The sequence below is a fragment of the Narcine bancroftii genome, chromosome 7, assembly GCF_036971445.1.
Source record: "Narcine bancroftii isolate sNarBan1 chromosome 7, sNarBan1.hap1, whole genome shotgun sequence".
Classification (NCBI taxonomy): domain Eukaryota; kingdom Metazoa; phylum Chordata; class Chondrichthyes; order Torpediniformes; family Narcinidae; genus Narcine; species Narcine bancroftii.
Genome location: NC_091475.1, coordinates 83,581,849 through 83,597,859, shown reverse-complemented (window position 1 = coordinate 83,597,859; position 16,011 = coordinate 83,581,849). Strand labels below are relative to the sequence as shown.

Sequence of the window (16,011 nt, the reverse complement as noted above, 5' to 3'; positions counted from 1 at the left end):
TATGTGCCCTTTCTATTTCCATTTCTTGCTGTAGTTCTGGACATCCTAGGGTCTTAGGGATCCACTCTTTTATAAACTCCCTCATATTCTTGCCTTCTTCATCTTCCTTAAGGCCCACTATCTTTATGTTATTTCTTCTGTTATGGTTTTCCATTGTATCTATTTTTTGAGCTAGTAGTTCTTGTGTCTCTTTAGTTTTTTTATTAGATTTCTCCAATTTCTTTTTTAAGTCTTCTACCTCCATTTCTGCTGCTACTGCCCACTCTTCCATCTTGTCCATTTTCTTTCCCATTTCTGTTAAGGTCATCTCCATTTTATTTATTTTCTCTTCTGTGTTGTTTATTCTTTTTCTTAAATCCTTAAATTCCTGTGTTTGCCATTCTTTAAATGACTCCATGTATCCTTTAATAAGAGCAAGTATATCCTTTGCCTTGCCTTTCTTTTCTTCTTCTATTTCACTGTACTCTTCCTCTTCCTCTTCCTCTGGGTTGACCATCTGTTGTTTCTTTGGTGCCCTTTCCTCCTCTTCTTTCTTGTTTCTATTGTCTTCTGTGGTCTCTTCTTGCTGCAGGTGTTCTGCAGCTGTCGTTGCCGGCTGTGGAGATCGACTCCCCAGCTGGTCCCCCCTCCCGTCGGTGTGTTTTTTTTCATTCGCATCGCGCATGCGCGAAGTATCGCGCATGCGCGGTTGCGCACTTTTACTCGGCTCTGCGAGCCATTTTTGTAGTCCATTATTTACCGACCTGAGGGAGCGGGTTTCTCTCTCCGCAGCGGGCCTCTTCGGACAGGTAAGGCCTTCACCTTTTTCCTCCTTTGTCTTCTCTTCCTCTCTTCTTACCGTTGCTTTCGATTTTTCTTTTTTGTCGCCATCTTCTTTCCACCTTTATACTCACTTTTCTGTAACTTTTATTTCTGTGCCTTTGTGTTTTCCTTTGTTTTTCCCGACTTTTCTGGAGAGGGCTGGAGTTCACCGTCCGGCCACTACTCCATCACGTGACTCCTCTCGGCCTGTGAGAGGTTCCATGCATATTTATACGACATTGAATTTGAACTCATCACAGATCATAAGCCATTAGAGGTGATCTATGCACCTAGATCCAAACCATGTGCCAGAATAGAGAGATGGGTACTCAGACTACAACCCTACAAATATAAAGTAATCCACATTGCAGGGAAAGCAAACATTGCAGATCCGCTGTCCAGATTGGTGAAGGATGGTGGTCCACAATCCAAGTCAGAATTGGGAACAGAAACAGAGAGCTTTGTATGCTTCGTAGCTATTCAGTTGTCACCGAAAGCTGTGACGACGAAGGAAGTCGAGAGAGAATCCGAACGTGATCCAGAACTCAGGGAAGTAAGAGAATGCATACAGAGTGGACAACGGGACAAGTGTACTCACAAGGCTTACATTCCCATTAGAGACGAACTTTGTTGCATCGGACAGTGTGTATTAAGAGGTTGCAGATTGGTGATACCGCAAAGATTGAGACCGAAGATCGTATCCTTAGCGCATGAAGGACATCTAGGTATTGTTGGTACCAAGCAAAACCTCAGGACCAAGGTATGGTGGCCAGGTTGTGATGAAGACGCAGAGAAATTTGTTAAAACTTGTCACGGATGTCAAATCACAAGTAGGAGTAATCCGCCAGAACCGATCCAGAGTACGCAACTCCCGACAGGACCATGGATCGACGTAGCTGTTGATTTTCTTGGACCTTTACCGATGGGTGAATCAATTATGGTAGTGATAGATTACTACAGCAGATACTATGAGTACGTGATGTTGAAGTCCACAACCACTGAAAAAAACAATACAAGCGTTAGCAGAGATATTCGCAAGATATGGATTACCTGTTACATTATACTCTGACAATGGTCCACAATTCATTTCAGAGACATTTGCGGAATACATGAGGACCACAGGTATCCACAAAGAATGTTCTCCAGTTTTGATTTAGAGGAGTATATAAAATCATGAGGGGCATGGTAAATAGTCTGTCATTTTCTCAGGATGGCAAGGTCGAAAACTAGAAGGCATGGATTTAAGGTGAAGGGGGGAATATTTTGGAGGGGGCTTCAGTGTTAGATGTACATGGAGTCAACTGCCAGATGAAGCTATAGAACAGTAGTTTTCAACCCTTTTTCTTCCACTCACATACTGTCACATTTGTGGCCCGAAATGTGAAGTTAATAAAACATCGAACACAAGTTTTATCAGGTAAACTTCTCAGTGTCTTTATTCTCCAGTTTCCTTTGTTCTCCTGCTTGTGCTCTTATCTCCCTCTCATACCACGTGACTTCCGGTACATCTCATACATATTCATTATCATGACATCCCTCCTTTAATCAGAAATAACTCCGAAATGGCCGCAAGCCAACGGAGAAGTAGAGAGACAAAATCAGTCCATTGAAAAACGATTGAGGATTGCACACGCAGAAGGACAAAATTGGCGAGAAGCATTGCTATCTTATGTGGCTGTCTATTGAGCAACGCCTCATGCAACCACTGGAAAAAGTCCTGCAGAAGCATTTTTTGGGAGAAAAATCCGCACAAAAATGCCAGAAATAAAGGAAATCCGAGACGACCAGGAGATGAGGGACCACGATGCTGAAAAGAAAGGTGCAGCAAAGCTGTATACAGATTCGAAACGTGGAGCCAAGTACTCAGACATCATGCCAGGAGATAATGTTCTAGTGAGGCATGAAACTGGTGGTAAGCTAGACACACCTTATTACCATCAACCCTATACTGTCGTATCCAGAAGTGGCAGTATGGTGACAGTCAAGTCTCTGACTGGAGTCCTGTATAAGAGAAATGTATCAGGTGTAAAAAGGTACCAGTCCAGAGATACATCGAGCGAAGAGGTTGAAAGGCCAATACGAGATGTTGAAACTGAGAGACCTAATGATGTTCCAGAGGCAGTTACCAGCACTCCTGATGAAGTGACTAGAGCGCCAGAAACACCCGAAGCCGTGGCGAGCAGTATTTCCGACACCGAGAGTGAACAACCGAGAAGCGACGACAATATCGCAGGCAGGCCGAAACGAAACCGGAAAGCGCCCAAACGATACGAAGACTTTGTGCCATAGTTTTAATAAGAACTTTGGGACAGTATTTTAATCTTATATCATAAAGTACATGTATGAGTGCTGTAGGAAGTAAATTTTATGTAGTTGAGTTATAGTATTACCATTAGTTACGATGTTTGTAGGTTTCCGAGGGATATTGGTAAGTGAAGGTAAAGTTTATTTCTGATTAAAGGAGGGATGTCATGATAATGAATATGTATGAGATGTACCGGAAGTCACGTGGTATGAGAGGGAGATATGAGCACAAGCAGGAGAACAAAGGAAACTGGAGAATAAAGACACTGAGAAGTTTACCTGATAAAACTTGTGTTCGATGTTTTATTAACTTCACATTTCGGGCCACAAATGTGACAGTATGTGAGTGGAAGAAAAAGGGTTGAAAACTACTGCTCTATAGCTTCCTCTGGCAGTTGACTCCATGTACATCTAACACTGAAGCCCCCTCCAAAATATGCCCCCTCCAAAATATTCCCCCTTCACCTTAAATCCATGCCTTCTAGTTTTCGACCTTGCCATCCTGAGAAAATGACTGACAATTTACGTTAACCATGCCCCTCATGATTTTATATACTCCTCTAAATCAAAACTGGAGAACATTCTTTTAGTTCAGTAGTTATCAGTTTTCTTTGATTTCTCAGAGATCATTAACTATCTTGTTTGTGGCCTGTTTAACTTGAAACCACTATCGTCTTCTATTGTGAGGGTTATTTTTTTTTTAATCTTTTTTATCTTCTCAGAATAACCTAGTGCTCATGCAATGTTGCTTCTTTCCTCGTCATGATTTGCAGAGCGACAGCCGCTTGCCGTGTAGCTACAAGGCAATATGGAAAGCAGTGGCATTGCACAGTTAATCGAGGAATTTGTCAGGACTGCAGCAAGTAGTACACTGGATCATGATGCGGAACTACTGGCCTGATGGAAAGAAGTAAAGGCAGTGAAATCACAAAATGGATGGAGTAGTCAATTCCCCCAAAGCACTGCCTCAAGGGATGACAAAGCACATGTGGAGAAATATCAAAGGGATGCAAGTCAGGAACTATGGTGGATGATTTTACACTACATACTGGAAGAGGTAGACTGTTCTTGGATCTGGAGAAAGCACGAGAATTTGCAGAACGCCTGCAAGACAGAGAGATGAAGAGATGTAACAAGAACAAAGAACCACGACAAACTACATATAAGGAAGTAAAAGTAATGTATAAGTAAGAACTAAAGGAGGGAAGAAAAGGGAAGTAAGGGAGAAGGGGGGGAAAGAGGAGGGGTTAAAAATAAATAAATAAATAAATAAATAAATAGTTAAGAAAAAGAAAAGAGGGGAAGCTTTGTTGTAATGTGAAGATAAAAGTCTTTTCTGGAGGGGATTGGGTGGGAGAGAATAACAGTCAATGCAAAATCAGTTGACACTTGCGAACGGGTTCGTAGTCCGAATGGAGAGGGGAGTTGTGATTGCCCGGCAAGGGACAAGGGGTGACTCAGAGAGGGGGGGAGACACTTGGGGTTAAGGGAATCTTAGATGTGGGAGTGGTTGAAGTATTTTATGTTTTAGAAGTGTTGTCATACAGTTCATTCAAAAAAAGAAAACTGAGAAATGGAAATGGGGAAAAGATGATGGTGAGGAAGAGGAAATGAGATGTAAATAAAGTATGAAATGGCCATGTTGAACTAGATGACTATAAATATTAACGGAATACATAACCAAATCAAAAGGAAGAGGTTATTAAATTTACTGAAAAAAGAAAAAAATAGATTCTTGCATTCGTGCAGGAAACGCATCTAACTGAAGTGGAACATAATAAATTATGGAGAGACTGGGTAGGGCACGTAACGGCAGCATCATATAACTCAAAAGCCAGAGGAGTAGCTATATTAATCAATAAAAATGTACCAATCAAAATAGAGAAGGAAATAATAGATCCAGCAGGGAGATACGTAATGTTAAAATGTCAGATATATTCAGAACTCTGAAATTTGGTCAATATATATAATGAAGAGGATCAGAAGTTAATGCAAGATATTTTTTTGAAGATTGTAGATATTCAGGGGAATATATTGATAGGAGGGGACTTTAACCTTAATTTGGATTCAAAGATGGATAAAACTGGACAAAAGACTAGCAGAAAGAACAAAGTAACTGAATTTGTGGTTAAATCAATGCAGGAAATGCAACTTTTGGATATATGGAGGAGACAACACCCAAAGGAGAAGGAATACTCATATTATTCGAGTAGACATAAAACATACTCAAGGATTGACCTGTTCCTGTTGTCAGCCCATCCAAGGGAGAGTTAGGAAAACTGAATATAAAGCTAGATTGTTATCTGATCACTCACCCTGTTATTAGCAATAGAACTGGAGGACATCCCACCAAGAACATATAGATGGAGATTAAACTCCATGCTACTTAAAAGACAAGATTTTAGAGAACTTATTGAGCGCCAAATTAAAATGTTCTTTGAAATAAATAAGGAATCAGTGAAAGACAAATTTATATTATGGGATGCAATGAAAGCCTTCATCAGAGGGCAGATAATAAGTTATGTAACTAAGATGAAAAAGGACTACAATTGGGAAATAGAACAGCTGGAAAGGGAAATAGTAAGTACAGAAAAAAGAACTAGCAACAAGGGAAGATACAACAAAAAGAAGAGAATTGGCGGACAAAAAAACTAAAATACGAAACACTACAAATGTATAAGGTGGAGAAGAACTTAATGAAAATAAAGCAGAAGTATTACGAGCTAGGAGAAAAAATGCACAAAATACTGGGTTGGCAGCTTAAAACAGAACATGCTAAAAGAACTGTATTGGCATCAAGGAAAAAAGATAAACAAATTACATATAACCCAACAGAGATCAATTAAAACTTTAAGGAATTCCACGAGCAATTATACCGAACTAAGAAAGAAGGGAAAGAAGACAAAATAGATGAGTTTCTAGCTAAAATTGAACTACCAAAATTCCAAAAAGAGGAGCAAAACAAATTGATAAAACCTTTTGAAATAGAGGAAATACAAGATGTATTAAAAAAGCTACCAAACAATAAAATGCCTGGGGAGGACGGACTCCGAATAGAATTCTATAAAACATTTAAAGAGTTACTAGTTCCTCCTCTCCTGGAAGTAATGAACCAGATAGAAGAAACACAAAACATGCCAGATTCATGAAAAACAGCTATAATTACAGTAATACCAAAGACGGGGAAAGATCCACTAACACCAGCTTCGTATAGACCAATATCTCTACTTAACTCAGATTATAAGGTAATAGCAAAACTATTAGCAAACAGATTGGCCGACTGTGTACCAATAATAGTAAAACTAGATCAAACTGGATTTATACTGGAAGAGGTATTTGTGGAATTCTTCAGAGATTGTTTCCCATAGCAATACATCACAGAATCTACCAAGGAACAGGCATTATGTGGCAGGATTAATGCAACTTATTGTAGTTAATGATCATTCAGGGGTTAATGATCCAAACATGATACACTGGAAGGCATAAACCTCTGGCTCAAAAATCAATGTCCCGAGTACACTGAAAAAAAGGATGTGTGCAGGTAGTTGTTTTGCAGTATTCAGAGATGTATCCCAGTCAGGAGAGACTCAAATGAGGATAAAACATCACACAAGGTGAAGGAGAAAGTGGCCAAAACTAATGGTCATCCAGACGATTGGAAATTATTTAGAAAGCAGTGTCAGATGATTAAAAAGTTAATGTGAGAGAAGTTTGATCACAAATGTAAAGCTGTGGAAAATATCAAAACCAACACCAGGAGATTATATAAAGGCCCCACTGGAGAGAGACTGGGGAATTAATCAAGGGATACAAAACATACGAGATATTTTAAATTAAGACTCAGCATTAGACGTCATGGGATGTTTTCAGTCAACCCCCCCTCCCCCCCAACCCAGGATAACAAATGGCTAGTTTCAACAGATAACTTGCAACAATCCCTATTACAAAATAAAACAAAATATAGGAAGAACTAATGAGGCAAAAGCAAGCAAGTTGTCCTGTTTCAATGATCCTAGGAATACAGACAATTAATAGAAGGCTGCAGAGATAGTCAAGTTATTAAAATGGAACAGTACAGGTCCTTCAGCCCACAATTTTGTGCTGACCCATTTGATTTCCCCCCCCCTCCCACCCCACCCACCCACGAAACCTGGAAATTAAATTGGAAAAAAAGCGATACTCAAATTCAAAACTTAAAGTGGGATGCACAAGGCAATTACCTCAACATCAGTTGTTTAGAAAATGTTTGCATCTCTAATTTAAAAAAACTAGTTGAGGAAAGAAAAATAATGTTTGGAAAAAAAATGTCATTCTACCATAATATCTCAATCTGAGTAAATAAAGGAGATCTTGGCTTTGTGCTTGATGCACATGATAAAGAAAATGTGAAATACGGTCATCATATAAAACTGATAATCACCTGATTCTTTTTAATCTGGGAAGACATACTAGTGGAGTATCCCAAGAATCAATCTTTGGCCCCAGTCATGTGCAATCTATATTAATGACTTTTATGAGGAGGTAACCAGTGTCGGGGCAGCACAATAGCTCAGCAAGGAGAGGTATAAGATGCTCCTTCTGACTGAATGATGAGGAGGGAAAGTGAAAGGTGTCCAAGTTACCAATGTCATGAAAATAGCAGAAAGGATATCTCTAGGAGGAGGAAATTTGAACTTTGCATCACTATATTGGCAGGGTAAGTGAGTGAGAAACTTGGCAAATAGATCTGGAGGTCATGCACTTCAACTGCAGAAAGCAGCAGGCAGACTTTTCTAAATAAAGACTGCAATGAGTAGAGTGTAGAGTGATCTATCTACGTGTTCTCGTACATGAATCACAAAGAGCAAGTGAAGCACGTAATTAAGGCATATTGACCTTTACTGCTCAGGTATGTTTAAAATAGAAAACTGTTACAGGCAGCTGGTGGTGAAGCTGCATTGACACAGTTTTCATCTGGAGGCAGTCCAGATAGATTCAATAATCCTGGATGAAAGAATAGTCCTATCAGAAATAATTTTTTTTTTAAATAGACCTGTATTCTTCAGAGTTTAGAAGAATGAGGGGGTGACCTGACTGAAACAGGGAATATTCCACGGGGACATGGCAAGGTAAATGCTTCAGTTTGTTGTAGAGTCTTGAATATAGGGGCATAACAAGATGACAAAAGACCAATCATTTAAAACACAAATGTGTAGGAATTTCTTTTTACAGAGATAGTGAATCACTGAACTTCTTTACCCAGTATAGATCTTTAGGGGCATTTAAAGATGAGGTGAATGAATTGTTGAAAGATCAGGGAGTTAAGAGTTTGGGGAACTGGAACAGGATTTGAGCCAGCATGGATTGGCCATAATCACATTGAACGCAGATGTATCAAGGATCAACTCCTGCTCCTATTTTCTTGTGTTTGGTGACGCATTCCAATTATTGTCACCCAGACACAAGTTAAACAACCAAACATTAAAATCACTGGAATGCCTCCAAGCTAAGTCCTGGTGTTAATGGAAAGCTAAATCTGTCCCAGGACTCAAGAGTCCAAGTTATAAAAGCTCCAGCTCAATGTCAATCTTACAAGAAAACTTCATTTTTAAACTATTTCTTTATTACTCTTTCAATTTGGATACTGATCATAAAGAAAAACAACATTCGTTTCACCGCACCCCCCCCCCCCCCCCTCACACCACCATAACAGAATGAATTAATTAATTTTACAATTTGAGATTAAGTAGATTTTCAATCCATGCAAGCACGATAAACACCTTGTGGGCTCTGATACCACAAAAACATTGTCTGTACTAATGTAGTTGCTCTTTTTAAAAACAGGATAAATGTGAATGGTTATTATCCATCTCTTTTTGTATTTATTACCATATAACCATATTGCCATTGTTTAGTTCAATTGAGTATAGTTTTGTAGATGTTTATTTAGTTTTTGTTTTACAAACTACCTGTTCAGCTGCAACAAGCAAACCTTTTGGTGCACAAGTACAATGTTCAATGTAGCTGACAATAAACTTCTCATTAAAGTGTGCATTGCCACTTGCACTGTGATCGCCACCTTGTGTTTCGTGGCAAATGTAGCAAGTTAACATACAATTAGCGCTTGATGTCCTGTTTTACGGAAACTGCCAAAATGTTCGGCCTGGAAGTCAGCCTGAAGGAAAACTGAGGTCCTCCATCAGCCAACTCCCCACCATGAATACCAGCTCCCTCACATCTCCATCGGGCACACAAAACTCAAAACAGTCAACCAGTTTACCTATCTCGGCTGCACTATTTCATCGATGCAAGGATCGACAACGAGATAGACAACAGACTCGCCAAGGCAAACAGCGCCTTTGGAAGACTACACAAAAGAGTCTGGAAAAACAACCAAATGAAAAACCTCACAAAGATTAGCGTATACAGAGCCGTTGTCATACCCACACTCCTGTTCAGGTCCGAATCATGGGTCCTCTACCGGCATCACCTACGGCTCCTAGAACGCTTCCACCAGCGTTGTCTCTGCTCCATCCTCAACATTCATTGGAGCGACTTCATCTCCAACATCGAAGTACTTGAGATGGCAGAGACCGACAGCAATCGAATCCACGCTGCTGAAGATCCAACTGCGCTGGTAGGTACGTCTCCAGAATGGAGGACCATCGCCTTCCCAAGATCGTGTTATATGGCGAGCTCTCCACTGGCCACCGAGACGGAGGTGCACCAAAGAAGAGGTACAAGGACTGCCTAAATAAATCTCTTGGTTCCTGCCACATTGACCACCGCCAGTGGGCTGATATCGCCTCAAACCGTGCATCTTGGCGCCTCACAGTTCGGCGGGCAGCAACCTCCTTTGAAGAAGACCGCAGAGCCCACCTCACTGACAAAAGACAAAGGAGGAAAAACCCAACACCCAACCCCAACCAACCAATTTTCCCTTGCAACCGCTGCAACCGTGTCTGCCTGTCCCGCATCGGACTTGTCAGCCACAAACGAGCCTGCAGCTGACGTGGACATTACCCCTCCATAAATCTTCGTCCGCGAAACCAAGCCAAAGAAGAGATTTAAAACCAGAAAGCATGCTTAATAATAGAGCCCAACAACTGGTCTGAAGGATGCATGTGTTTGAAAGATGGAGCAGTCCATTCCTGGGCTTCAATTTAATCCATCAAAGCTGGGAGAACTGTAATGAATTATGTTGAAAACGAGAACATTTGTACTATACGAATAATTGTATGATATAAATTTAGCAACATGAACACATCTTCAAATTCTTGTACTGAATGCAAAATTGCTCATATTTTGAAATGCAATTTTATTAGCAGGTACCTGAAATGACAAGAAGGTGGGGGAATTGTGTGGAAATATTGCAGCCTTTCAACCTCAGCTTGCCCATGTGGAAATATGGGTAGACTTTGTTGGGTAGAAACCCCTCCTCCACTGTGCATTGAATTTCACAGACAGATCAGCCTGGCTTAATGACCATAAAGTGCATTCAACTGTAGACACATTTCAACCTCCGTGATGTGGACTTGTTCAAAGCTGCTGCTACTGGAACTCCAAAAATGGCAGCAAACATTCAGCAGATCAGGCTGTATTTGGGGCAGGGAGGTGAGGAATAGAAGACATTAGCTTTTACTAATCTCCCTCCATCAATCTGCTGGAATTGTTTTGGTACAATAGAAGGCTGAAGTAATTGCAGTGAAGGTCTGCCTGGGTATAAATTAAAACTTGACCTCTTCGTTGCCAAATCCATCCAGGAACACAATTATTTGATAGCCAACTTCAATACAAAATGGGTTCAGGTGGGAAGCCAGATTCTAAACCGTAAATGAAATGAGTCAAAGGACTGATGAATGGGATGGTAGATTACACTGGTTGGCCCTCAATTTGAACAATGAACTGGATTCTGGATGGAGGTACCAGAAAACTAATTGAGCACTGTACCATGACTTTTATGTTGCCTTGCTCTCAAGTCAGATGTGTGCAGTTGTCATGTGAAAGTACAGTTGAAAATACAGCTCACTGCTGCAACAGGGCTGCAAATGACCTGCATTCAATCCTGACCTCTTATGCCATGTGGACTTTGCACTGTCTCCTTGTTACTTGCATGTTTCCTCCCGGTTCTTTGGTTTCCTCCTGAGATGTGCGGGAGAGTGGTAGAATCTGGGTGGAGTTCTTGGGAATGTGGGGAGAATAGTGTAAGTGATGGCTAGCATAGACCTGATATGTTTCCATTCTGTAGGAGCCCATGATTCCAAAACTGACCACCTGCAAGACACATCAGGGACATAACAGCCTTCGATCAATTGTCGTAAACTCTTTTTGGCTGCTGGTTGTATGAGCCTGCACACACATGATGCAAATTTTCTCCCCTTATTAATTTTAAATAAACAAAAAAGGTTTTGCCTTATGAATTAAAAACTACAAAGAATTCTCCAAATAATTGGAATGTAGGACTCAAGGATGTGGTGGAACATTGTATTGCAGGCGTTGTACTGGTTGGCCTGCCCTTGATACAGCAATTCCTCCCCCTCCAGGATTCCTAACAAAGGCAGTATCGGCCAATCCCCTCCCTCAGTACTGTCTTTGAATCAGGCCAACAAGATGCAAGTTATGACGGTAAGTTATAGTGATTAAAGCCCATTAATCTTGACTTCTGCTCTGTCAGGTCTAATTGATAGTGCTACAATTTGAGCGGAGAAGCTGGGACATTGACCCTAAGGATCCAGAGGCCTCCATAAAATTTGACCAGTGGCTGCACTGCCTGAACACCTTTATGAGGCCACATGACATTCAGGAAGAGGTCGATAAGAGAGTTTTGCATGCACAGGTTGGCCACCAAGTCTTCTAGATGATTAGAGACTGTAAGATTTACTCAGCCACTATGGACACCTGGAGATGCAGTATCTGGCCCCGAAGAACGTGATCAATTCCAGATACCTCCTGGGCAGCCGTCAACAAGCACCTGGTGAGTCCGTTGACAAATACATTCAAGCCTTGTGGGAGCTGGGGTGAGCTTGTGGCTGAACTGATGTTTAGACAGGAACTGAGGCGAGCTTGTGGTTGAACCGATGTTTAGACAGCCGCCTACCAGGAGGAAATGATTAGGGATGCCTGTACAACCGGTATCAGGTCTGATCATATCAGACAAAGGCTCCTGTAGAAGGGCGACTAGACCCTGCAGGATGTGGTTGATCTTACAAAGGCACTAGAGTTGACCCAACAAAAAGTGGAGGTTTACTCGATTGGCAGCGCAGGTGTCACATGGGGAATTTGGGTGTCGGCATCTTGGGACGCAGAGTCCCAAACTGCAGCCACTGAGTACCCTAAGTGCTACTACTGCTGCCAGACAAAGCACCCGCAGAAGAACTGCCCTGCTAGAAGCTCAACCTGTCCCAGCTGAGGAAGGACACTATGCATGGATATGTAGGTCCAGACCTTCCCTCTCCAGCGTCGTGTGTGAACCATGGGGGCATTCATCTTCGAGGTGGACATTTTGGAGAACGCCAATGCGCACATAGAGTGGCAGTGAGTCAGACAGCAAACTGACCCTGGCATCCATCGTTCTGGATCAGAACAGCCCAAGTCAATTAGCAAGGTCTACTGCTGACATTGAGGTAAATGGCTGCATTATGAACTGCTGGTTTGACATGGAAAGCACTGAAAGCTTCATACACCTGGGTACCCTGTCAGTACCCCAGTCCAGTGTAAAATCTCATTGTCCTCCAAGTCCCACTTGACCGAAATCCGTGGGTGGCATCAAGTACAAGAATTTTAAATTGCTCATGATACCACAACTCTGTGCACCGGTCATAATCGGCCTCAACTTCCAGTGCCAAGTTAAGTGTTCTAATAGAATATGAGGCCCAATAATAACCAACTTTTAAATCACCTGCCCGTCTCCCTGAACACAGCCAATCAGTGACCCGAATACCGCTCACTGCTCACGACCTGTGGTCTGACCACCCTCCAGGTGCCACCGCCACCCCCATTCGAAAACCTCATTCCCGACTGTAAACCGGTGGCAACTAAGAACAGCCAATACAGCCCCGGAGACAACAAGACTGAGGTTAAGCAACTCCTGGCACAGGGCATCATAGAGCCCAGTACCAGCCCTTGGAGAGTGCAGGTAGTCATGGTGAAGAGCACAGGATGGTCATAGACTGCAGCCAGACCATCAGCCAGTTCACCCTCTTGATGCCTACTCCTTCCCCCGCATAGCCAACATGGTGAATGAGATTGCCCAATACTGGGTCTTCTCCATCATTGACCTCAAGTTGATCTATTACCAACTCCCGATCCACCCAGAGGATAGCCCATACACAGCATTTGATGTGGACGGCCACCTCTACCATTACCTCAGGGTCCCCTTTGGAGTCACAAATGGAGTTTCAGTCTTCCAGAGGAAGATGGACCAAATGGTGGACGACCACCAACTGAAAGCCACATTCCTCTACCTGGACAACATGACCATCTGTGGCCATGACCTCCAGTACCACAATGCTAATCTGCAAAATATCTTCCAGACAGCAAAAGCACTAAATCTCACATATAATCAGAAGAAATTTATGTTCCACACTTTGCGGCTGGCTTATACTAAGGTGCGTGGTGGAGAATGGAATTATTGGACCTAACCCCAAGCATACATGGCCCCTTCTGGAACTCCCACTCCCTCATAACCTCAAGTCCCTGTGAAGGTGCCTGGGGTTCTATTCATACTACGCACAATAGGTCTCCAATTATACAGATAAATCCTGCCCCATGGTTAAAAACTATCACTTTCTCCCCCATTGACAGAAGCCCAAGTGGCCTTCACTCATATCAAAGGCGACATTGCCAAGGCAGTGAGACATGCTGTAGACAAATTCATCCCATTCCAGGTGGAGAACGATGCGTCCAACAGCCATGCTAAATCAGGTGGGTAGGCCGGTGGCATTTTTCTCCTGTACCCTCCAGGGCCACAACTTCAAGGGCCCTCTACCCTACATGAACTGGAACGTGTATTTTCTCAACATAGTTGATGAAAACTCACAATTCCCATTCACAACCTCTGCACAGATATGACTACGGCCTCTTTCATTAAGTCCCTGCATAAGCTCCTCACATTCTTCAGATACCAGAGTTACAATCACAGTGACTTGGGTTGGGGGGGGGGGGGGGAATCCTCATTTGTGAGCAAGGAGTTGTGCTAATACCTGCTGGCCAAAGGCATAGCCAGAAGAAGAACGACCAGCTATAACCAGGTTGAAAGGAAGAACAGGACCATTTGGAGGGCAGTCCTCCTGACACTCATCAAAAGGGCTGCCGTCTCCCAATGGCAAAAGGTCCTACAAGAGTGCCACCTGGTCTGTTCGGTGAGGAATGAGACCCGCATGACAAATTATTCTCCTTCCCCAAGAGGTTAGCATCGGGAACAATGGTACCAGTCAAGCTGACGACCCAGGATCTGTGCTATTACGGAGACACACCAGAACCCACAAAGTTGACCCCTGGTCGAGAAGGTCCACATCCTCCATGCAAACCACCAAAATGCCGACGTGCAGTACTAGGATGGGCAGAGAGACACAGTCTCTGACCAGACCCTACATAGGCAGGGGCCCCCTCAACTGAAGCGCTCACTGAACCAACCCTTCCCCACAACAAGCAGAGACACAGTCGAGGATCTGATCCCACCATCAGCACCAACTGCATTGCCCAAACCCCAACCAACGCCCCTGCAGAACCAGCCCAAATGGATTCTGTTCAGCCATCCAAATCGTAACCCGTCACACAGAGCACTGCACGTAAGCCTACAGCAACACCACAGGCAGCACTGTGACAGTCAGTTCGACAGATGAAATCAGAGGACAGGCTGAACCTTTAATCGACCCTGAATGGACTGACACTTCACCCCTTCGGACTTTTGTTTCAAAAGAAGGGATGAATGTGGCGGAACACTGTAGTACATGCATTGGTCCGCCCTGACACTGTAACTCCTCCAATTACAGAATTCCTAATGAAGGAGATATTGTGGGCGGTGTGAGCAGTGGAAGAAACAGAGTCACCACGTTGAGGGTCGTTAACGACTGTTTTTATCCAAATTCAGCGCGCCCCTTTTAAGGGCAGCATGAGCTCTGTCACCTGGTGCGTTGTGACGTCATAATCGCTGCCCAGGGTGCGCGCTGGAAGAGATGTTGGAGTCAGAGAGAAACCTCTGACCACGCCATTTCCCCATGGCTGCCCCCACCACATGGCAATCAAGTGGGGCCGCTTCGCCATGAGGATGTGCACCGCCACAATATGACCCAATTCCCTTCCTCTCTCTGTACAGCTTTGGAACTGGCCCAACAGCATGTAAAATGTTATTAACTTTATAGGGATTAAAACTGATTAATTATGTCTTCTGGTCTGTCGTGTCTAATTGATAATGCAATAAAGGGAAAATATGAAAACAAGAACTGAATGTGCAACTGATCCTACAAAAGAACATCTGCACCTGCATTGGTAGATGAACAATTTCCTTGAAATGTATGGAAGGAATATGTGTATGACAAAGCCAGGATTATGGATTCAATGCTCCAGCCCACCCCTGCTACAAGCATTTACATTACACCCACTTTATTCTCCACACATTCCCATTAACACCTTATCCAAATTCCACCTTGCCTGCCTACATTTTGTTCAAATCTTGAAGGGCTCAAGTCTGAAACATTATTTAGGTATCTTTATCTCTGCTCCATAAAGTACACTTCTAACCTGCCAAGTTTTTCCAGTATCCTGTTTTAACTAAAATCACGGTGTCTGAAGATTTTCATGTTTTATTCCTGGAACAGATTATGTGGTATTTATATTGTAGAAAGATGTTTTTTTGGGAGATCAATTGGGGCAGATTTTTTTAATGTAGATCAGATACACAAAAGATTTTAAAACAGATTTTATTTA

At 42.6% G+C, this 16,011-nt stretch overlaps 1 protein-coding gene across 2 annotated transcripts in view; it reads right to left on the bottom strand.

Annotated features, from left to right (window-relative positions):
• Positions 1-10,448: 10,448 nt before the first annotated feature.
• The window catches only part of commd6 (COMM domain containing 6), a 53,073-nt gene continuing 47,510 nt past the window's right edge, over positions 10,449-16,011 (bottom strand). The window contains exon 8 of one of the 2 annotated variants that reach the window (XM_069890550.1): positions 10,449-10,679. In XM_069890550.1, coding sequence (XP_069746651.1) covers positions 10,563-10,679 — 117 coding nt within the window. In that variant the 3' untranslated portion in view covers positions 10,449-10,562. The remainder of the gene's footprint in view (positions 10,680-16,011) is intronic. The other variant, XM_069890553.1, reaches the window with a different exon arrangement.